Source organism: Tachysurus fulvidraco, chromosome 10, assembly GCF_022655615.1.
Source record: "Tachysurus fulvidraco isolate hzauxx_2018 chromosome 10, HZAU_PFXX_2.0, whole genome shotgun sequence".
Classification (NCBI taxonomy): Eukaryota; Metazoa; Chordata; class Actinopteri; order Siluriformes; family Bagridae; genus Tachysurus; species Tachysurus fulvidraco.
In genome coordinates this window covers 3,628,471-3,653,572 of record NC_062527.1, presented here as the reverse complement: position 1 = coordinate 3,653,572, position 25,102 = coordinate 3,628,471, and the positions used below count along the sequence as shown (strand labels likewise).

The following is a 25,102-nucleotide window of genomic DNA, read 5'->3' as shown; positions in this document are numbered from 1 at the left end:
GGTATCCAAAAACTTTTGGCCATGCAGTACATAGAATACTTAAGAGTGATATTGAAAAAAGAAGTGAATGAGTCACATATAATAGCTGAGATTTTATTTTCCATTCAATATCATGTGGGAATACAACAAAAAACTGCTCGAATGATATCTACATGTCAGATATTACAGTGACCTTGAACAATCCTTGTATTTTAACAAATGAAGCCTACCTGAATTCTAAACTACGCACCAAGTACCCAGTATTCTATAATGTTAGTTGGATTTCGGAAAATGTTTTTCTTTGTGTGTTGAAAAAAGTGCTGTACAAATAAAATTGAACTGAGTTTAAAAGTAGCAGATTAAATACGTACCTGTAGCTTTAATAAACCTTAGCTTTATTACACAGTAATAAAAGTAAACACAATTTCAGGTGAAAGGCAGGTATTAAAGATTAAAATTCCATTTTTATTAAGAACACTGAGATCTTATTAAATCTGAAGATCAATACAAAAATATCTCTAATAATCTATCTTTCTATTCTATTTGGTAACTGGAGTGGGTTTAACGTAAAACCAGTTGCATATATAACTGATAAAATTAATCATCAAGTAGAAAATATATCAGCTGTTCCATCGAAGACAACGTGACATAATTCCTGGCTTCCTGAAGTGTTTCCTGTGAAAAGGCAACTTTTGGGCTGATGTAGAAATCTAAATCACAGTGGGATACAGTATGTGAATATGAGAAAATAATGGAGTTAACAGAAGACGCTCAGTCATTTGAGTGTCACCGCTCTAGCAGTCTAGCGGGGTGGGGGTGGGGTGTCAGATATATATATATATATATATTTATATATATAAATATATATATATATATATATATATATATAGATATATATAGTAATATATATATATATATAGAGAGAGAGAGAGAGAGAGATTGAGGATATATATATAGAGAGAGATATTAAGAGATTAAAAACTACTCCATACAGTAATAAGCTCATTGAACAGCTACTTCACTTGTTAAAACATTCTAAAATCAATGGAAAAAAAATATTTTGTAAAACGAGTCCAATAATGGCCTTTTATATCAAAACAACTAATACAAAGAGGACCTAAAACCTTTTAACTGCTGTTCAGCTTCCAGTGTCTTTAATGTTCTTCAAACAAAGTGCCAAGGAATGTCCTGCTCCACAGCCAATCAGGAGTCCTTTGGCATTTTGGAGATCGGGGATTGGCTGCGGTTGGATGACATCACAAACAGAACCATCTCCACACATCCCATGCTCGTTCCAACCCCAGGAAAAAACTTGATTCCCTAAAAAGACAGATCACTTTAAATAACATCTAACATAAATCTAGCATAAATATCAAATCAGTGTTGAGAACCAAAGTAATGTTTCTACGTAGCATTCAAGGAGTTACCTCGACTTAAAGGCTTTTTATAGGTTTCAAAATAGAACCCCTTAAGTAAGCTCCGTAAAATACTGTGCTACCTAACCTAAGGAAAGTAAGACAGTGTAATGTATGGTGTCATTATATATTAACACACTGTGCATTGTGGTGATATGCAGCAGAATTAAGTAGCTAATACTGCCTGCCAAAAAAATCCATGTTTTAGTATTAAAATAATATACAGATTTTATTTAGATCATCTTTGCTTCCTATTCGGAATAATCACTAAATTATTTAATTTGTGAAATAAACACATATCAAAAATGCTATTAATTAGCTGAAGTTATATATTTTATCAGGCACTTCAATCTACATGCCACATATATTCATTCGTCTTTACACGGAAACAAAAACTCTGCTTACATGGTAAGACAAGACAAACCACGGAGATAAGAGCAGGACAACACTACTGCTACCTGCTGCACCGCCATACCATGATGGCTGGTGTTTTATTATTACTATATTTTTTTTGGAAACACTGCTGTCTTTGAGCAGTACAAGTACTTGTTCACAGCACCACCAGTCAGCCATAGGATGTTTTTTCTTCATGACTTCTCAGTTAAATTAATCTTCAGTATTGGTCTGGAATCCTGTTTAATTGAGGGTTAAGGGCCTTGCTCAGGGGCGCAGCAGTGGCAGCTTGGTGGACCTGGGATTTGAGCTCACGACCTTCCGATCTGTAGGGGCAGTGGTGGCACAAGCGGTTAAGGCACTGGGTTGTTGATCAGAGGATCAGGATTCAAGCCCCAGCACTGACAAGCTGCCACTGTTGGGCCCTTGAGCAAGGCCCTTAACTCTGACTATTCCAGGGTCGCTCTGAACTTCCCCAACTTCCAAATGTGGGATATGCAAAGAAATGATTTCACTGTGCTTTAATGAAAAAATAAATTCTAGTCCAACACCTTAGCCACTGAACTACAACATTCCCCAACAAACAACGTAATAAACACTATCTAGCTAGACCTAAAAAAAATCATCAAATTTCCAAAATAAACATCAAATTATTGCAATTTACTTAATAAAACATTTATTAATTTGGCTCCTCAGCTGATCAATACTAAAACCCTGAGCTCCCTGTAAGTCTGCCATTGACTTCAGTCAGTCATGCTCATTACCTTTCAGTGATTGGTGGGTTCAGCTCCTAAGAAAAAAAAATCTTATAGACAAGCTGTCCATCCGGTCCAGATCAAAATGCACTTATGAAGAGCGAACAAGCCAATAAACAATGAGATATATTTCATGTGCAAAAAACAACAAAAAAACAAAAACCCACCCCAGATACACTTCCATATTGACCAGTCTAGCTGGGCATCATTGGCACATGTATGATGGACATGTATATCACTCAAACTGAAAAAAATTAAAAAATAAAAAAATTAAAAAATTAAAAACAGTATCATGTGGACTTTTTTAATTAGCTAAAACATGTAATGAATAATGGCTCCAGGCTCGCTGAAACATTTCATTGCTGCATTTTTATGAAATGTTAGTGGATCTTCATTGCTACTGTTCCATCACATAAAAAAAAATTCCCAAATCAAATTATAAAGCTTTTTTAGCCCTGATTACAATAGTCTGCAGCTGGTGCTACATTGTGATCCTGATATGCAACAATACTTTCCCCAAACCCAAACCATCTGGTTGATGCCAGAGAGAAGAAGAAGGTAATTTTACTGGGTCGTCTCAGTAAATGAGGTAATGGGTACATGGGTAAAAAATGGGTACATAGCAACACAGAAATTTTGCATTTTACACACATGGCTATGGAACTACGGCGTATCAGTATAGTAAATGCTTGTGAATAAGCTGTATCTGGAGTCTTATACTCTGGTAAATAACCCAAACCACCACACATTAATACACTGATGTGTACTGGACTCTGAGTTCATCCAGCTGGTGGGCGTGGTCAAGCTTGCGCCACCATGGAAACACGTGCAGTAGCAACACGTGCCATGGTAACGCCATTGCATAACTGCCTCATTGCCAAGGCAACCTGAAGTGAGCTTGCTTTTCTCAAAGGGAGACTAGTTTTTCTCAGATTTCTCACTCTCAGTTTTCACTTCATACTCCTCAGAAATTACACGTTCCAAAACATGAAACCGCACAACAACCAAGCAACTTATCATGAGATCATGTCTAACAACAAAGGGAGGGAAAAAACATTTGTTTGTGGCTGTCATAAGGAATATGAAGATGAAGATGAACGGCAGTACCAACAGTTCCGTCTGAAAGGATTAAAAGCTCATTGGGAGAGCAAATCATTTACTGAATAGAAAGACTAGAGCATTAAGCATTCAGTCAGGGAAAGGAAGTGCTGTATTGCACTGCTGTTTCCATAGCAACAAACTTAAAGCCCTAGCAACATAAGGCATAATATACTAATATTCAATAATTGGGCATTGTTTCTCTCTATCTGTCACATGAGAGACCAATTGTCACTTGACTGGCTTCTGAACTACTGTGTAATAAATTCCCTTTTCATTTCTACAAGTCAAATCACCCAGGAGCTATATACAGATTTCAGTAATATCTCAAAAATATGAAACTGAAATCTGTGGCATCTAATATATATATATATACATACAACTTGGTGGACCTGGGATTTGAACTCAAAACCTCACGAAAACTAGTCCAACACCTTAACCACTAAGCTACCACACATATATAAATACAATGCAACATGCTAACATCTTATTGAACTATAAACCTGAGAGAAACCCTGAATCTTAAACTGAAACTTAATTTGCATTAACTACAACATATCTACAAATAATTACTGGTTTCCCAACAAGACCAGCTGACAGATGGACATGGACACCACCTCCATGAAACAGTAGTACGAAAGAAACACTTCTTGGTAGCAACAAGAAGCAGGTGATGTGATAAAGAGTCTGTTTCCTTTCAAGGTTTCTTCCTTTTCCATCTAAGGGAGTTTTTCCTCACCAAATTCACCTCATTTAAATATAGGACTTTTGTATGATATTAATCTTCATATAATAATACATATTTTGTATTATGTTTCTTATGTTATGTAAAGCTGTTTCGAGACAATGTCCATTGTTAAAAACGCTATGCAAATAAATTTGAACTGAATAGTAATTTTTTTTTTATTTCGTAAGATAATATTGGAAGTATTTGTATTTCTACACAGACACTTGTTGCGCCACTGCTATATACAAAGTATATGTTATCCCTAAGTAACGAGTAGCCAGTCAATATATATTATTTATTTGATTTTAAATTAAAACTGCACTGGACAAATTTACTTTAAAAATCTGTACCGAAATTTTTTTTTTACAATTTGAAATCTTCAGTATGAAACTGTAAGAGACTATAAAAATACAAAAAAATCTCTGTAAGCATCAAACTGCCCAGCTCTAAGAGCAACCCACCACATCTAGCTCCTGAACTTGTTCGCTGTGTGTTGGGATCAAACATGTTCACCATCAGCATGATAATATGGTGTAATATATAGTGGAGCATTGCTGCTGCTTAGGATGTGGATCGGGCTAGAGCTGAGGTCAGAAAAAAGGAAAAAAAAAAGGGCTATAATTTTTGATGTATGCAAACCTACAAAGGATAATAATGAATTTATTAAAAAGATATATGTCCTTATTACGGTATATATCTTCTAATATACACATACAGACTATATATAATATGCTGAGCATTAATGACTACATTCAAGCTTTCTTGAAGCCTCTTTAAAATGCTCAAATTGAGTCTTGTACTGGCTACTTAATGATACCTCTTTCTTTATCCTTAATGTAATGACAGGAAATCCAAACATTGAACTATCAGAGTCTGAAATCGTAGATAAGGCCTACAGTATGCCATTATGCGGCATACAGCTAGAGGATGTAACTCAGTTCCCAAACTCAGAATATGAAAAACCAATGAAAATGCCCCCAGTGGTGGCTCAAGCAGTCAAGACACTGGATTGTTGATTGGAAGACTGGAGTTAAAGCCCCAGCACTGCCAAGCTGCCACTGTTGGGCCCTTGAGCAAGGCCCTTAACCCTCACTCCTCCAGTGGTGCTGTACAGTAATGAATACATGACAAAATAAAGGCTTCTATCCTATTCTAATTCCTACACAAACTTTTAGTCTCCTCAACCATGAGTTTCTCAGAGTTCAGCAAGTGATGTAATGTCAACATGGGGACTCAAAGCATTTCAATCACAGAGACAAACATTCTGCAGTAGCCTTAAAACTATAACATTGACTTATACAGTTTAATCTTTTCAGGAGGGAAATATTCATCACTCAACACAGTGAGCTGATTAGCTTGTTGCTAATTAACAATATCGATCCATGTTTTTAACCCACTTTGAATGTGTGAAGGTCAAAAATGACAATTCTGAGCTTCAACTTCTCACTTCCTTCATGCCTCAATCATATCACTGCTAACTTTAGTTCTAATGATCAATCATGAAATACTAAAATCGAAAACACCACTGCATGATTACTCATAATTCAGGAATGAGACTGAAAGCTGTTTTTTAACGTTAACATTATGACATAACTAGAATTCACAAACTAAACAGCAACAATGTAGAGGTCTTCACGGGTCCACTTAGATCCGAAAACCCGAGGTCCGACCCGAGACCTGAGCGGGTTCGGGTCTAAAAGTTTCACGTGTACCTCAGACACGGGTCGGGTATAATAATAGCGGTATCGGGTCTCGGCTAATTTACAATGAACGCGTTTTTACCGAACGGACCCGAGAAGACCCGAACTACTGTATCTCACGTGTGTGCATGGACTCGAGTCCTTTTCCAACCTCTACTCTGTTTGCCAACAGTCGTGCGACATGTGGCTGGTGACGTGTGGCTGGCCTTTAGCTAATTCTTGTTGAAACAGACCTGTCAATCAATTTTGAATCCACTCTGTAGCGGTTACTTTAGTGTAGAGTTACGCAACATTCGGGTCAAAAAAAATGCCAACGGGTCGGGTCGGACTCGGGTCTATTTTTTTTGGGTTTGTCTTTCTTTAAAAAAAAAAACAAATTATGCACGTCGGGTTCGGGTAAAAAGTGCTTTAGGTCGGGTACATTTTTTTTTAGACCCGAGAAGACCTCTACAACAATGTATGAACACGTGACAACAAATAGCGTACTCACCTACGATGGCAAGGTTGTGCTCTGAGCCACATGCAATCTGTATCCAGAAACAAATAAACTATTAGAACAATTAAAATGTACATTCAAGCTATAGTCATTGAGCACATTATTAGAAAAATGATTAGTTATCTAATTCGCCAATTATACAGATGTTATGCAGATGCAGGTCAAGAGCTTCATGAAATGTTCACATCAACCATCAGAATGAAGAAAAAAGTGTGATCTCCATGTCTTTGACCATGGAATGATGAGCTACTGATCTCCATGGAATTTCACACACAATAGTCTCTAGACTTTCTTTAGAGAGTCTCTAAATAAAACACAGAGTGAGCTACAGTTCTGAGTGAAGATACCTTGTTGATAAAAGAGTTCAGAAGAAAATGGTCAGATCGGTCTAAGTGAGGAAGAATAAAGTAACTCAAATATAATCACTATTTACGAACCCGATGAGTAGAAACACATCTCAACATGCAGAAAACTGTGGACACCTTGGAACTGTGGATGAGCTACAACAGCAGAAGACCACATCAGGTTCCGTTCCTGTCCGTCAAGAACAGGATTCTGGGGCTATCGTGGACACGGACTCACAAATCTTTTATTTTTCCCTGTCTTCAACTGTCCAGTTTAGGTGAGTTCGTGCCCACAATAGCTCCAGAATCCTGTTCTTGACAGTGAGTAGCAGAACCTGATGTGGTCTTCAGCTGTCCAGTTTAGTTGAGTCTGTGGTTTGATGTGTTGTGAGTTCTGACATGTTTTTCTGCTCACCACAGTTGTAAAGAATGCTGCATCTGCATCACCTTTATTACAATCGCATTCATGTTGAAACTTCAGTCTCCATCTTGCTTAAAAAGGTTGATTTGCTAGTTCAGCAAATCATTTTACATTACAAGCAAAATGCATTTAAAACTTGCCCAAATCCAAAGACAGAGAAAACTTGAATGCATATCACATTTCTGTACCATTGCGTTAATTGTAAAGGTGCCAAAACACAACTTTATATTTTCTGGTTCCTGATACCGAAACCTTGAGTATCAGCTAATACTGATTTTTTTTAAAACTACTAAAATTTTAAATTATATTTTTATTTCTAACAAAAATAAGGGAAAAAACACAGCTGGAAACAAAAAACCTTTTTACTATTTTAATACTAATATTAATATGAATAATATTCCAATCTTTTCCATTGGTTACAATATTGGATACATTTTAATATTGGCTATTTTTCCCTTCATATTGATATTATTATTAGCTGCTTTCAGCCTGACCAATACTGCCACTTAATTATGGCTATAAGATTGGTTCAGTCTTTAATTAATTGTAGTATTTTTATTTCCACTTTTTTAAAAACTAAAACTTAATAAAATTGTGATGTTTGAAAGAAACTCTAAACGCCTTATTCCGAATTTGGGGGACAGTTGGAGAAGCTCTGTCCTGAAACCTGGTTCCTTACATCAGTTACAAAACAGGCTGTACAACCAAGCACACAGCTTTACACTGCACATCAGAAACAATGGACACTAAATAAAATACCAATAACCACTGGGTGAACAAGCTGAAGACTGATTCTGCCAACCTTGAGCTAGTTCCTTCCTTCTCTCAGCACCTGCTGAACATTAAATTCTTTATTCTCATAACTACAATAGTTATTTACAATACAATACAATATAATACAATTGGTTAGTTAATTATTAAATCATTTATCAATTATTAATGTTTTTTCCACCATACGTGTTTCACCATATGTGCCTTCCTAGGTTTGTACGTGTTGCCTGCAGTAAGTACTGAGAGACAAAAATAAATTGTTCTAGACAATGATGGTAAAATATCCATGTATATCCAGAATGATTAGAGACGCAAAGAAAAATCCACAAACAACTTTTAGAGAAATACAGGCTGCTCTGGGAAAAAGTGGTGGTGTTGTTCCAAGGTGCACAATAAGGAGGTACTTGAACACAAATGACCTGCATGACGAGTTGCCAGGGGAAAATCGTTACTCTGTCCAAGTCACAAAAATGCCCACCTTCAGTACACCAGACAGCACATAGACAAGCCTCACAGCTTCTGGAGCAGAGTGGAGTCATGTGGAGTGATGAGACCAAAACTGAACTTCATAGTCACAACCATAAACACTACGTTTGGAGAGGTGTCAACATGGCCTACGGTGAAAAGTACTCAAGTCAAGTCAAGTCAAGTCACCTTTATTGTCACATCACCACAGCACATGTGCCATGGTGAGTGAAAAGCACTGTAAAGCATGGTGGTGGATCTCTGATGTTTTGGGGCTGTATGAGCTCCAGTGGCACAGGAAAGTTAATACAAATTGATGGAAAATAAATGCATGTTATCAGAAAATACTGGCAGACAATTTGCATTCTACAGCAGGAAAGCTGCACATGGGATGATCTCAGATGTTCCAACATGATAATGATCTAAAGCACAAGGCAAAGTTGATCCTCCAATGGTTACAACAGAAAAAATTGAAGGCTCTGAAGTGACCATCACAGTCTCCTGACCTCAATATCATTGATACACTCTGGGGAGATCTCAAACCTGCAGTTTGTGCAAAAAATTTACAGGAAATGGAGGCATTTTGCCAAGAAGAATGTGGAGCTCTACCACCTGAGAGAATTAAGGACCTCATGCACAATTATTATAAAAGACTGCATGACATCATTGGTGCTAAAAAAAAGACCATACACGATATTAAGAACTCCCCACGGCTCCACCTTCATCATCCTTCCTGACTGCAGAAGATTTTGCTTCTTTCTACCGTGAGAAGGTTGAGGAAATCTGCAGGAACTTCACTTCTGCCCTGACTGCACTTACATCTCACAGTATGGATTCCCCACTCCTTCGTTGTCGCATTTCTCAACTGTAGCGGCAGAAGAGATTTTACAACTCATCCAGTCTTGCAATCCTACCACCTGCCCATTAGATCCACTCCCTTCCACAATGCTCCAAACCATCTGCCCTTCATTTCCACTATCATCAATCGATCCATAGCATCTGGTCAGGCACCAACTACTTTCAAGAGAGCAAAGGTTATTCCCATTCTAAAGATGCTCTGGATACATCAGACATCAGTAACTACATATCACTTCTCTTGTTTCTTTAAAAAACTGTCTGTCTATCTCTCACAGAACAACCTCCAAGATCCCAACCAGTCTGGCTTTAAAGCAGCTCACTCTACAGAGACAGCCCTTTTAGATGTTAAGTGAAAAACTACATGCTGCTAGATCAGCCAAACTGTCATCTGTCCTATTCCTCCTTGACCTTTCAGCAGCGTTTGATACGGTCAACCACAAAACTCTCTTGTCCACCCTCAGGAGTCTTGGGATTTGCGGATCAGCTTGGGAATGGTTCACTTCCTACCTGGAAGGACGCTCATATCAGGTAACATACTGTAGAGGGGAGTGAGCTCTACGCAGTCTCTCCCCTGGTGTCCCACAGGGCTCAGTACTTGGTCCTCTTCTCTTCTCCCTGTATACTCACTCTCTTAGTGAAGTTATTTCCTCACATGGGTTCTCTTACCACTGCTAAGCTGATGATACACAACTTATCTTCTCTTTCCCACCCAAAGATACCACAGTTTCTGATTGGATATCAGTATGTCTGGCTGAAATATCATCATGGATGACTGCTCATCAGTTAAAGCTCAATGCTAGCAAAACTGGACTGCTGTTCATCCCAGGTGATTCATCCCCAGATCATGACCGTGCTCAGGTACTTGTTCAGTCTCTTGTCATTTCAAGACTGGATAACCACAGCATACTGCTGGCAGGTCTACCTATGAACGCAATTCGTCCTCTGCAAATGAACCAAAATTTTTTCAACCTGCCTAAGTTCTCACATACCACCCCGCTGCTGTAATCCCTCCACTGGCTTCCAGTAGCTGCACACATCAGACTCAAAACACTGGTGCTAGCCTACAAAGCAAAAAATGGACCAGCTCCCTCCTACCTCAAAGCCCTGATCACTCCTCGCACTGCACCCCACACCCACCGATCTACCAGCACTGCTTAACTGGTTCCACCATGTCTCAGGGCAAGTATACTACAAGACTCTTCTCTGTTCTGGCACCAAGGTGGTGGAATGAACTTCCCCTAGGGGTCCGGACAGCTAAGTCACTGGCTATTTTTAAACGGTGGTTGAAGACCTAATTATTCAGGAAACACTTAAACTAACACTTCTTTCCCTATCTCTTGCATTTATAAAAAAAAAAAAAACTTTTTCATTGTAACTTTGAACAATGTTTAAAACTCATGGTATTGTTAGTATATAACCCAGTGAGCCAGCATTAATGTATCCAATGATACAGATTTAAGCACTTATGTACATCGCTCTGGATAAGGGCATCTATCTATCATAATGGTTATTTAAATTATTGAATCCATTTTTTTTACTCAAAGAATGAAAGTGTGAGAAAACGTCTATACCTCAAATCTTGAACTGATTCGAAATGAATGCACCAAAGAACCAAAGGACGTGAGCAAACATCAACTAAAGCAATGTGATGAAAGCTAAACATTCTGAAGATGAAGAACAGCTAACAAAAAACTAGCTGTTATAATACAAACTGGTCAAAAAACTAAAGGTCCCATGAATCGTTTTGAATGAGAGAATTCTTTAAAGCTCAGCACTTTTACTAGTGAAAGCCAGAAATATCACCACTGTGGGATTCTAGGTCTTCGCTCCGCAGGTCAGCCCTGAAGATATCAGCCACCTGCTTATTTATAGATTTAGGAGATAGCTCTTTTGGGTTAAGGCTTGAGGATTTAGATCAAGGTGTAGTCTATGTGTAGTGGTGTGTGTAGAAGTTGTAAAGTAAAGTGAGGTGAAAAGGGGGAGACTGAATTGAAAGATTTCATTGACTGCAGCACAGGGAATGCCGCGTATATTTTCAGAGCTGGGATGTGATTACAAGACCGCAAGCTTTGACCAACTTCATATTTCAATTCCAGAGTAAGAACTTTAGACTACTGTAACACTGTAATACAAGTGACTACTGTACATTCAGAGGAACATATTATCTCCCTTACACAAGTTAGAAAATGTCTTTGTATTTGGTTCGTCTACATTTTTTTTGCTTCAATGACAGTGTGCAGTTGGACTAAAAAAAAAACCTCATGAACCCCTTTAGATCAAACAGAGTGTCATCCGAACACACTCTTCAGTAGATGAGATCAGACGTCTGACTTTAAGCACAAAACGTTTACATTTCTGACAGACACCCTTATCCAGGGTGAATTACAGTTTTATTTTAATTTGTAGAACTGAGCAATTGAGGGCTAAAGGCCTTGCTCAGGGGCCCAGCAGGGGTAGCTTGGTGGACCTGGGATTCAAACCCATGACCTTCCGAGCTGTAGTCCATCACCTTAACCGCTGATGTACCACAACCCCCTTGAGAGATGGTGTTTTTCACTATTTGTTTTTAATGCCATGCCAGCAGCAATGATTACATTCATGGTAGGATCCAGGTGTGTAAAGTGCGATATTTTAGCAGTTCTTAAAGTATTAAAATAATAGAGTATTTCAGCTTGTGTCAGCAACTGCGGCTATGTACTGTAAGGTCCTTTACTTATTTAAGAATAAAAACTCTGGAAGACTACTAAATAAATATCTTCTGAGAAAAAGTGTTGTCTAGTGGTGTCAAGAGCATAATGGTCCATTATTACATGTTTTATAATCAGTTATCAGCGTTTAATAGGAAAGTATGTGTAAGTCTTGAGTGTTCGATAAGGTGTCTTGTGTGTATACGGGCCGATCGTGTCTGGATGTAAAGGAGAAGTTGAGGAATTTAGACATAATAAGGTCGACTGACTGTATTTACTGCACGTTGATCACCGAGGCAATGTTAGGAAGTAAACAAAGACATTTCTATATCGTTTTGAAGAGATATGTTTATATCATTTATTCCTTTATTTCTTCTAAAAAATAATAATTCTACTACAATAATTCTGCACATCGTTCTAGTCAATCAAATGTGAAATTCTACCTATAAAAGCATCTTCTGAATGGATGTACACAAAGGCAAATGTTTAGATGCAGATCTAAGCCACCACCCAGACGCAGTGACTTGTCTTTCCCTTGGATGCCCTTGTTGAGAGTTATGGATGAGATTTTACATAAAGCCCTAGGCAAGGACTTTCAGACAAAATGCATTAAGGATGGAAACTTCACATTTCAGCACTGTGCTCGCTCACTGACTGCACATGCGTCCTTAGGGCCGGTTGTGCACTCCCCTGTTCCTTTGCCTCTCACTTTCATTAAGAATAGCTCACTTTGCTGCATGTTACAGCACATTCTGTCCTTCTCTGTCCCCTTTCCTCATGGCACAGAGTGCTCAAGAATATATCACTAAACAACACAGACAATGCACAATCAGCAGCTTTGAGACTTTAATATATAAGTGATAAAACTAGACACTTGCAGCCAGTTCAGGACAGCTGCCCAAATCTGTGAGCGAGAAGGGAATGTGAATTACAGAGACAGGGTCTGGACAGATCCGTCTCTGAAATCTCAGCAGAAAATAAATGCAGCATGGCACATGTCATGTCAGTCTGTAACTCAAACAGTCTTGCTTCTTTTCCTTATTACACTCTGTACTTTTCTCCCTCTCTAGCTCCCTCCCTAACACACACACACCCACTCACACACACCATGTACCTTCAAAATCTTTTTCAACTTTTCCATTGAAGATTCATTCACATTCAAGGTCTTAAACTAATCACACACACACACAGTCACACACACAGTCACACACACACTCACACACACACAAATGTATCCGATACTCAGAAGATGTCAGTGTCTATGAACATTCTGTCCCTGAGTAAAAAGAAAACAAAAGTGTGAACATTGTGTGTATTGGATTGAGCGCCTGTAAGCCACATTTTCTGTTTACATTTATTCAAAGATCTGAGACTCAAACTTTTCAACTGAATATTTTTTCAGTTTATACACACACACACACGCGCACACACACACACACACACACACACACACACACACACACACACACACACACACACACACACACACACACAGAAATACTGCATCTCCAAGGTTAGTGGTGACCTTCATTGACTGTGAAGGCTCTGTCTCTGGGCAGGATGCGAGAAACAATGAAAATATTCACAGTGATGTCTCCACCTGCTGGCTTTTTTCACACACTACACCCAATCTTATAACAAAATACAAAAACTTTTACATTTAACCAGAAGATAATAAACAGCACATTAAGTATGTTGTAAATTCTCTGTTAAATAAGTGTTTACATAGCGTCAAAGTTCCCTCTAACTCCAGTCATAAACTCATACCTGAGAGGCTCCATGAAGCGTCTTGACCTCAGAAGGAAGCCTCGATTCTGTACGGTCGCTGACTGTCGCTTGTCTCCCAAGCTGTCCATAACTGGCTCTTCCCCATGTAAAAACTCTCCCGCTCTCTAAAAAAGTTACACACAGTCCTGGGATCAAATGAAATGTTCACAAGACGATGACTGCACAAGCCTTTTCAAATATCCACTTATACTTCACCTTAGGTTCACACATAAAGTGACTCACAGTGGCAAAACCACCAGATATCATTCATTTCAAATGACAGATAAAAGTAAAAGTAACCGTTGGCGACTAGATGTGGGAGTTTCCAGTGATGAAAAGTATCTAAAGTTAAAAAAGTTCTAATTTATTAATGAGTCTTTTATTTCTATAACCAGAGACTAGACTAGACTAGAAATCAATGATTTCAAAAACCCAATAATACACTGTGTGTGTGTGTGTGTGTGTGTGTGTGTGTGTGTGTGTGTGTGTGTGTGTGTGTGTGTGTGTGTGTGTGTGTGTGTGTGTGTGTGTGTTACTGAAATTGCAGTCGTACCTGTCTGGGCGATTAGGTGAGTCCAGCCACTGTGAATCGACGAAACTCTTTCTCCATTTAACAGTGACGGGTCTAAAGCTGTAGGCAGAGGTAGGAAGGTTTCTTTTCTACACAGTTGGCCGTATTTATTACTGCCCCACAGGAATAACTCGCCGGATACTAGACAAACAAGCAAAAATATTAAAAAATATGTACACTTGTGAGTCAAACCTCTAACAAGAATTTTGCTGCTATTGCTTGTTAAACGATTGCTGTGAACATACAGACTGCTGCAATGAGAGCCGATAGCAGAAAAGAACAAAAGAAAGAAAGAAAAATGATCACAAGTGGATACAATATAAAGAAGAAATAAATATATCCAATATATCAAATATGCAGTTGTGCTCAAAGGTTTGCATACCTTGGGAGAATTTGCAAGATGTGTAAAAATGTTTAAGAAAACATGAGTGAGAAGGCAAAACGAATTTATTTTATTTCTTATAGGACTCAAGTTAATACGTAAGGCATTACAGAAACAAACTAGAACACAAAAGAAAATAAGGAAATAATCTCTGTTTAAAAGTGTCCATACATTTAGTTACTAATATCGTGTATGGTCTTCTTTAGCATCAATAATGGCATGCAGTCTTTTGTAATAATTGTGCATGAGGTCCTTAATTCTCTCAGGTGGTAGAGCTGCCCATTCTTCTGGGCAAAATGCCCCCAAAATGTACATTGTTGTTCAGCACAAACTGCAGGTTTGAGAGCTCATACAGCCCCAAAACATCAGAGATCCACAACCATGCCATACTTTTCATCGTATGCCTTGTTGACTCTCAGGTTCTGGCTATGAAGTTCAGTTTTGGTCTCATCACTCCATATCACTCTGCTCCAGAAGCTGTGAGGCTTGTCTATGTGCTGTCTGGTGTACTGAAGGTGGGCATTTTTGTGGCTTGGGCACAGAAACGACTTTCTCCTGGCAACTCGACCATGCAGGTCATTTGTGTTCAAGTACCTCCTTATTGTGCTCCTTGAAACAACACCACCACTTTTTTTTTCCAGAGCAGCCTGTATTTCTCTCAAAGTTATTTGTGGATTTTATTTATCATTGGGTTTTAAAAAGGAGATAAACAACGGTGATAATTAATGACGTTTTGCATTATTGGGTGTACGCAATTCAGGGTACGCAAACATTTGAGCTCACCTGTATATGTCAAAGAATACATCAAAATATAGTCGGAAAAATATAATCAGAAAACAAAACTATAATCAGAAACAGAGGGAGTTAGACATGTAGACCCGGTGCTAGCTTTCCAGTGCTAACTTATCTTACTAGAGAAGGTCACATGACCTGGGAATGGTCACGATTACAGACAAAACATTCTGTAATCGTGACCATTCCCAGGTCATGTGACCTTCTCTAGTAAGATAACATTGACAAATTAAGCAGGCCGTTAATGACCTCACCTGTCAAACAGGCACAGTGCGCAGAGCCTGCAGATACACTCATGGCAGATACATGGTCCAGCCCTACAGAGGCAGAGGCAAGGTTTATGTGTAAGAGTTACTGTTCAAGTCAAGTCAAGTCAAGTAGCTTTTATTGTCATTTTAACCATAAATATCTGACACAGTACATAGTGAAATGAGACAACGTTTCTCCAGGACCATGTGTTATTACATAAAACAACACAAAGATAAGGACTTAAAGTAAGTAAAGTAAGCCACATAATGTGCAAACAGTGTGAGACAAAAAGACAGTGCAGACAAACAATACACAACACTACAAGACAAAACACACAAACAGAACATACCAGTGTGCATTATGTATATTATACAGCACATTGTTGGAAAATATAGAACTACTGGGTTGTAAACAAAGACGGTTCTTGTAAAGGTATATAGACGTGTGTAATAACAGCAGTTAGATGAGGTATTGAAATGAGGTGTGTAATGCAGTAGTGGAATGTGTGCGTGTGTATGTGTGTATATGTGTGTGCATTTGTGTGTGTGTGTGTGTGTGTGTGTGTATGAGTGTGTTTGAGTGTATGAATGTATGTGTGTATATATGTGTGTGTATGTGTGCCTGTATGAGTGTATATGTGTGCGTTTGAGTGTATACGTGCGTGTTCGAGTGTATGTGCGTGTTCGAGTGTATGTGCGTGTTTGAGTGTATGTGTGTGGTTGAGTGTATGTGTGCGTGTTCGAGTGCATGTGTGCGTGTTCGAGTGTATGCGCGTGTTCGAGTGTATGTGCGCGTTCGAGTGTATGTGCGCGTTCGAGTGTATGTGCGCGTTCGAGTGTATGTGCGTGTTTGAGTGTATGTGTGTTTGAGTGTATGTGTGTTTGAGTGTATGTGTGTTTGAGTGTATGTGCGTGTTTGAGTGTATGTGTGTTTGAGTGTATGTGTGTGTTTGAGTGTATGTGTGTGTTTGAGTGTATGTGTGTGTTTGAGTGTATGTGTGTGTTTGAGTGTATGTGTGCATGACTGTGTGTTTAAGTGTATGTGCGTGTTTTAGTGCATGTGTGCATGACTGTGTGTTTAAGTGTATGAATGTATGTGTGTGCATGACTGTGTGTTTAAGTGTATGAATGTATGTGTGTGCATGACTGTGTGTTTAAGTGTACTGTATGAATGTATGTGTGTATTTAAGTGTATGTGTGTGTTTTCAGTAACAGTGTAGTTCTGGGTGTTGGGGAGTCGGATAGTTTGAGGACAGAAACTGTTGCACAGTCTGGTTGTGAGAGCCTGAATGCTGCAGTGCCTTTTTCCCGATGACAGAATCACCCAGAATGTGAGGGGGGGTGTGTGGGGACATCCAGAATATTTTGTTTCCTGTAGAATCATAATAACTATAAAGTACTGTGATAAAGGTGGTAAAATGTACCTGTGACCAAGCAGGGCTCCTTGGAGCTGAGGTGGTGTGGGACAGGCTGAGGATTCAGTGCTCGTTTGGCTTGACTTAACAGACCTGTACCCCACTGATAAACACCACCTGAACCTTCACATAAACAGATACAAACACAGTGGATTGTGAATCGACTGAAGGAGCGAAGGAGTAAAGGAAGGAGGAGAAAAAACCTCCTTGTCATACATGTACCTGTCACTGCGAGCCCATGTCTAAGTCCGGCTGCTACACTGACGACCGGTTCCTTTAAAGACTAACAAGTAAAAGAAAAGTTTGATCATAAGTTTGGAATTCTGGACAAACAAACACCACATATACTTTAAGCAAACATTTTTTATGGCATGACAAGCCTATGTATAGAAAAACACACATTCTGACCGTGATTAGCAGAGACTGTGCAGTGTATTGTGTCTGCGGCGAGACGCCCAGCTGACCAAAAGCATTGGAGCCACATGCCAAGACTTGTCCGTCATCTACCAGATCAAGCAGCACAACTGTCATGTTGGAATTCGTTATAAGATTTGTGAAATTTTGTGATTACAGATACATCTACAACGATCTGATCTACAGAGACGTGAGTTATTTCTTGGGTTATTAATAGTCTAATCATAATCACCATTAAATGAGGATGAGGTTCAGTTCTGAGCCTGGTTCCTCTCAAGGTTTCTTCCTCATTTCATCTCAGGGAGTTATTCCTTGCTACCGTTACCTCAGGCTTGATCATGAGGGGTAAATACTGTATTCATTGCATTTGAAACTTTTCTGCAGAGCTGCATTAATACCATGCCCAGTGCTAAAAATGCTATATATTTAATTAAAATTATTTGTAAAGTGTTAGCTTTGGCAACTCGATGTTGTCGATGTATTTTATCTTTTTTAGCTCATTATTGTTCAGAGCCATCCCTAATAAACATACTTAAAGGCAGGGTCTCCGATGTTTGAAAGCCAATGTTGACATTTGAAATCACCAAAACAAACACGCCCCTAACCCAAATAGGTCCCACCCCTGTATCGATAGCTCCGCCCACACATACATATGTAACCCAGGCAAATAATTGAAAGAAATGTGTCTTTATCATAGCTGAAGGAAAGAACAATATGATTGCAGATAAACAAACAAGCAAAAATGACACACAAGCATAATCATGTAAAGGACAAAGGCATATATTAGTTCTGTGTAACAAAGCAAAACCAACGTTACTCACCTATCGAGAAGGAAAAAAGCGCCTCGGCGTCTTAAGTAAAGTCGGCCACATATTCACAGGTCGGAGTTTCCCGAGTCAATAACTCCTGAGCTAAACGCTGTTACTACACAAAACGCGGTTGTAGCTGCCTCTCTACATTACTACGATAGAAAAGAGGTGTTATTTGTGTAGTAACAGCGTTTAGCTCAGGAGTTATTGACTCGGGAAACTCCAATCTGTGAATATGTGGCCAACTTCCTGCTCCTTCAGTTCTCTCCAGCGCTGGAAAGCTGATCCTATATTAACACGTCCTACTTCTTGCCTTATCGTCAGTCTTTCTTCTCTTTCTTTCTTTGTTTTTATCCTCCATGTCAATGTTAAACCCGCTTTCTGCTAATGTCACTCATGTGCTCTGAACACTCTCTCCGCCTCATATTAACAAGACCCGCCCCTTTCTGCTCATTGGCTAGACGTTAGTTTTGATTTTTGTTTAGTATTCGGCCCGACTGAGTTTTCTAAAGCATTTCCCAAAAATCGGAGACCCCACCTTTAAGTGATGTTATAATATACTTTATACCTGTCTCATGTCCTGATAGATTTTAAGCCATAAAGGGAAGGGGGCGGAGCTTCAGGGTGGGGTCAGTTATCAGATATATCAAAACACCTCCATAAATCAATCTGGTTTGATTTGCTGATTGTCACGTCTCACATTTTGCTTTGGGAAAGCTATTTATTTTTTGATTGATAACTAGTACTAACGTGTAACTAGTACTTGAGTGATAACTAGTACTAACGTGTTTTCTTGTTAAGCTGCAGATATCTCTGCAGTGTAATGGCATGAAGAGAATATTAGTCTGTTATTTTATACAAGCCTATCAAAAGTCAAAGCTTTTAAAGCCTGGGTTAAAGTTTTATCATGTTTATAGTTTGTAGGTTACATCACCTGTAAGAATGATGGTGAAGTCCCAGCCACACGACACTTGCCGTACAGTCCTGCGTCCAGGCAACTGGCAAAGCTGAAATGTCATGACCTCTGATACATGACCGAGTCCTAGCTGGCCTTTGTGATTCTGTCCACATACCAGCAGCTCCCCAGACTCTGCACCAGAGACCAGTATGGTGTCATTTTTGCACCAAGGAGCTTTAGACATGACCACATTCAACCGACTGCCACGTTCACAAGTCCAACATGCAAGAACACACTTACAGTATTTAGAAAAAGAAAAAAAGATTTTTCTATGTTTGATACAACTACATTCTTCAATTTTGGGTTGTAAATATTCTATAGATCTGTTAGAAGTAGGGATGTACCGATCCGATATTTTGGATCCGTATCGGCACCGATCCAAGCATTTTGAGTGGATCGGGTATCGGTGGTGCGTGACCAATCCAAATACCTGGTTGATTAATGAACAGCAAACATCATAGACTATTGCTTAAACTTATAAGAAAAATACACATATATTAAATGACATTAATGAAAATAAATATAATAAATTTTATAGAAAATATGTTGCACAACTGCCTGCGACAGACAGGCAAGTTTAGCAGGCGTCCTTTCCATTTACCTCAGCGTGTTAAACATGTCGCTCATTTGGGTGTTTAATACATTTTGCATTGTGTTTCAAGAGTTCTAATTTAATATTCACTTTAAAATATTGCCTTTTCTTGCAGTATGTATGGTTTAGATTGTTATACCACTAACTGTTAAAAGTACTGTTTGCTCCTGCATTAATACTTTTTTAAGGTTTCTTGTGTTTTAATTTTCCATCCAGTAATAGGCATTTTTGTATTTCTTTGCCAGAAACAAATCGTAATAACCAAGCGAGTTGTACACATTCTTTAGTTTTAAAGGTAGAAAAGAACACAAATATCGGATCGGTATCGGCCGATACCGGCAAACGCTCGAAATCGGATCGGAAGAGAAATCCCTACATCCCTTGTTAGAAGTATGAAGCAGTTCAGTGGAGAATATATATAAAACTAGAGAAAGTAACATATATATTTTTAAAGTTAAAAATATTTATAAATCTGGATATTTATATAGCAGATTTTTTTAATTAAATAAGAAATAATTTAATATAATAAAACATAATGTAATAAAATAATAAAATAAAATAAAAGAGTTATATATATTAAAAATCAAATAAATAAATAGAAATCTCACTCACTAGTGATGAGCGCTGAATGTCCACCTCCACCTGCGATTACCCGTAATGTTTCTGCTTCCTGTCCATACTCTGCGCACTGCGGCTTCACCTGATCTTCAGCGTTCTTTAGCCCCAGCTGCCCAAAACTGTTAGCACCCTGACAAACACCATAGGAACGTGTGCAGGACTAAAGCAGGATTTTTCAGTCTTCCAGATGAGACATTTATAAATATTTAAACCAAATGTTTTTGCAAAGTTACTTCATTCATTTTTCAATTGAAACGTTCAGCAGTTTAAAAAAAATAATGTTGGTAAATTGTTGTTTATTGTGTTTAGGTTGTTCTAGGGATGAGTTTGTTTAGGTAACCATAATAGATGGTTGTTTGATAAAGTAATTCCAACAACAATATGAACATGGTGTGTAACCTGCTGTATGACCTATGTCTGCAAATTTCCCACTAATTATAACGTGACCCCACTAACTGTTATTAATTGCATGTCTAGTATTTATGAAATCAGTCCTGGGAGTCCGGCAGTTTGGAAAAGGCTTTGAATACAAATGATTTCAGGCCCAAAAGTGACATCTAGTGCTATTTATAGACCATGTTTATTACACAATACATGTACTGCATATATTTAACACACTACATGTCATTAACTGTAAAATGTTAATGCAATGTTGTGCTCCGACTCTATACATTGCACTCAGCTACTAGCTGTTTATCCTCTGAAGGCATTTCTGCCAACAGAACTGTTGCTCACTTGATGTTTTTAACACCATTCTATGTCAATTCTAGAGCCTGCAGTGTGTGAAATTTTCCAGAGATCAGCAGTTTCTGAAACACTCAAACCAGGTTATCTGGCATCAATAACCCTGCCATGGATAAAGCCATAGAGCTCATAGAAAAGGGCTCTGTTCGGATGTGAACATTGACTGAAGCTTTTAATCTGCCATATGATTGACTGATTAGATAATCCCATGAATATGTAGTTTAGGTGTTTCTTCTTATGTTTATATTCTGTGTCCCTCACACACACACACTTCACCCTCCTGCCGTCTGGGAAAAGGTACGGTAGCATTCGGGCCCACACGACCAGACTGTGTAACATTTTCTTTCCACAAAGCCATCAGACTCCTTAATAACTGAACTGAACTGTACTGAGCACAACATACACATGCACATCACCTGTATGGACTGCACAGACTTACACCAAATACACACACTTCTAATATACATCCATCAATCTGTTTACATGCTGTTTTTGCACACTTTTTGCTCTCTTCTCACATTTCAGTCGTTTGATGTTTTGCTCAACCCTTTACAATATCTCAGGGACCTGCTGCTATTACACTGTGTTCATTCCAGTATTTATGCACACACAATATTGTTTGAACATACAGTATTTAGACTGGTCAGTGCTGTTTCTATTGTTTTTTTTGTATTGTCTTGTAATTATTTGTCTGCACTGTCTTCTGTCCTGCACTGTCTTTCTGTATTTTTGTCTTGTCCTGCACTGTCTTTCTGTCTTTTCCTACACTGTATTTCTGTTTTATGTCCTGCACTGTCTTTCTGTATTTTTGTCTTGTCCTACACTGTCTTTCTGTCTTATGTCCTGCACCATCTTTCATTTTTTTGTCTTGTCCTGTACTGTCTTTTTGTCATGTCCTACACTGTCTTTCTGTATTTTGTCCTGTACTATCTTTTTGTCTTGTCCTACACTGTCTTGTCCTGCACTGTTTGCACAGATGCACTTACAAGTCCTTAGCCCTGTCTTTGTTTTATGTAGCACCGTGGTCCTAGAGAAACGTTGTCTCATTTCACTGTGTACTGCAACAGCTATATATGGTTGAAATGTACAATAAAAGCTTCTTGACTTGACTCTTGACTTGTACCTGAGCATCACAAGGATTTTACTGTAGCATCCAATCAAATCTCTGACATTTTGTTCACCAGAAAAATAAACCTGAATGTGCACATCAGCTCTAGTTCTTGTATCTGCATTGATCTGAGCTTATTATGCTTAATGACACTTCGGATCATTCAATAGATCTGTAATAATGTTGTATCTGTCAAGGTTAATATTCCATACTTGGCCCAGAGTAAAGAACAAGAGCGGCTGAATGATGTATAAGTGAAAAATCACACAATTATCAGCTCATCCTAGCTTGTCCTTCGCTGTAAAGTGACTAGAAGGTCTGTGTAAAACTCACCCATGTGTACAATACGCGTTTTATCGCGGATGTTTCCATTGGATTTATTTGTGGACGCATAGTGATGACGTCACATCGCTGCTTCTGTTGGCAGATAGGTATGAAAATAAATTTCACAAAATTAAAGATTCTAACTGGTAAAGATATATTTTTGTTATACAAAAATAGGATTTTTGGAGCAAAATTTGGTGATTAATTTAATAATTATGTATGGAAAATATCACATACACAAACAGAAATGGAATAATAATAGACCTAATATTATATTACTTAAACTTAAGCATTATATCGAGGCCCTAAAAGATGCAAGAAATAAAAGAAAATCATTTTCTTTTTGGAACACTGTAAGTTTTTTTCCTCCCCGTTTATTTTATATTATTTTATTTATTTGTTTGTTTGTTTGTTTGTATGTTTATTTATTTATTTTCTGTTGTTTCCTTTTTATTGCTTTATTATGAATGTAATACTTAATAGATGAACACACTGTGATCCTCTTTATGTGTATTGTTATTGTTCTTGTTATGCAATAAAAAAAAACATTGGACATGAAAAAAAATAAATAGATAAAAAAAAAGGTATGAAAATAAATACATTTATTTTTTTAAATAAAGATCTTCTACACACTGGAAATGTTATCAGAAATTTGATCATTATAAATGTATATAAACTATTAACATTTTTTTCTAAATTATGAAAATATTTTGTGGGTTTTTTCACCATGCTCCAACCATTTTTGTCTAGATCGAATAAAGGCACCTTGGGCTAAATTTTGGTAGATGTTTCTCCAATTCAGATCTAGTTTGGAGCTGTTCATTTGAGATTGATTATCATTTTTATAAAAATAGATTATTTCTTTAATAATTATTTTTGTCTAATTCTTTATCGTTTTGATAATTCCTTACCCCTTTTAATTAAAATGTGCTTTTTGTTCGATCCAGACAAAAGTGGTTGGAGCATGGTGAAAAAAAAACAATATATTTTCATAATTTAGAAAAAATATATTAATGTTAATAGTTTATATAAACTTAAAATTAATGATCAAATTTCTGATAACAACCGTAACATTTCCAGTTATGTAAAAGATATACTGTATATATATATAAATATATTTCAAACATGATAACAATCAAGGTTCAAATTTCTTGTCTCATAAAAAAAAAAAGAGGCAAGAAGCATTGACAAAGCCTGGAATGAAGTATGTGACCAAAATATATCTCTAGAAGAACTTAAAAAATTAGTAATTAGTAAATAGTAAATTTAAAAAATGTCTGAAAATACATTTATGAGGAAAGTGAAATGGTGAAATGTCATCTTTTTGTTTTAAATCTTTTTATTTTATTTGGAAAGTTTCATATCAATAAATGTAAGATGTCTGAAAGGAAACCTTATCATTACATTATCCATTTTAAGCTGGAAATGAGAACTTCGACAAAAAAAACGAAAAGCTTTTACTTAAAAGGACTTTTACAAAGCTAAATTAATTGTGGGGGCATGGTGGCTTAGTGGTTAGCATGTTCGCCTCACACCTCCAGGGTTGGGGTTCGATTCCCACCTCTGCCTTGTGTGTGTGGAGTTTGCATGTTCTCCCACGGTCCAAAGACATGCATGGTAGGTTGATTGGCATCTCTGGAAAATTGTCCGTAGTGTGTGATTGTGTGAGTGAATGAGTGTGTGTGCCCTGCGATGGGTTGGCACTCCGTCCAGGGTGTATCCTGCCTCGATGCCCGATGATGCCTGAGATAGGCACAGAGCCGTGACCCGAGAAATTCAGATAAGTGGTAGAAAATGAGTGAGAGAGAGTGAGTAAATTAATTGTATTGCTCGATAGCCCTCCGTTGTATTTCCTTTTATGTTATGCTGCTGTTTTGAGATTTGAATATTATGGCATTGCATTTTGTTATCTGTTATCATTTGTTATTGAAACAATAAAAAAAATGAAAATACATGGAATAATGATCTATGGCTTGTTTATAGTTCTGAGAGATCAGCAGGGGTCCCTACATTAAAGAACACTTTTTCAGACCCCCTGAGACACTTTTCATGTTTACTTTTACGTCTGACGGATCAAGTCTTTATATAGGTAACATTTATGAGTACAATCACCATACTCATGATCTTAACTAAACTTCTATGTCCTTAGAAGTCAGAATATTGCTTTGATTTCAGAAATATCCACAAGCTTATTTACTTATTGAAGGAGACTTGAATATCACTCTTAATGATGTAGTTGATAAATGACATC

The 25,102-nt window shown here is 37.8% G+C and overlaps 1 protein-coding gene across 4 annotated transcripts; it reads right to left on the bottom strand.

Moving 5' to 3' along the window:
- Positions 1-79: 79 nt before the first annotated feature.
- sergef (secretion regulating guanine nucleotide exchange factor) lies at positions 80-22,935 on the bottom strand. 4 transcript variants are annotated; one of them, XM_027163753.2, is made up of 12 exons: positions 22,861-22,935; positions 20,670-20,805; positions 19,442-19,597; positions 17,693-17,808; positions 17,507-17,567; positions 17,294-17,407; positions 15,876-15,938; positions 14,430-14,588; positions 13,877-14,001; positions 6,558-6,594; positions 1,104-1,299; positions 80-781 (listed from the first exon to the last, which is right to left on the bottom strand). In XM_027163753.2, exons 1-11 carry the CDS (start codon positions 22,918-22,920, stop codon positions 1,118-1,120), a joined length of 1,209 nt encoding a protein of 402 aa, XP_027019554.1. In that variant the 5' UTR covers positions 22,921-22,935; the 3' UTR covers positions 80-781; positions 1,104-1,117. The 4 variants fall into 4 exon arrangements, 3 of the variants coding, with proteins under 3 accessions (XP_027019554.1, XP_047676097.1, XP_027019555.1); XM_047820141.1 differs by having other exon boundaries at positions 80-689; XR_007144260.1 differs by lacking the exon at positions 80-781 and adding an exon at positions 2,710-2,786 and having other exon boundaries at positions 1,193-1,299.
- Positions 22,936-25,102: the final 2,167 nt, after the last annotated feature.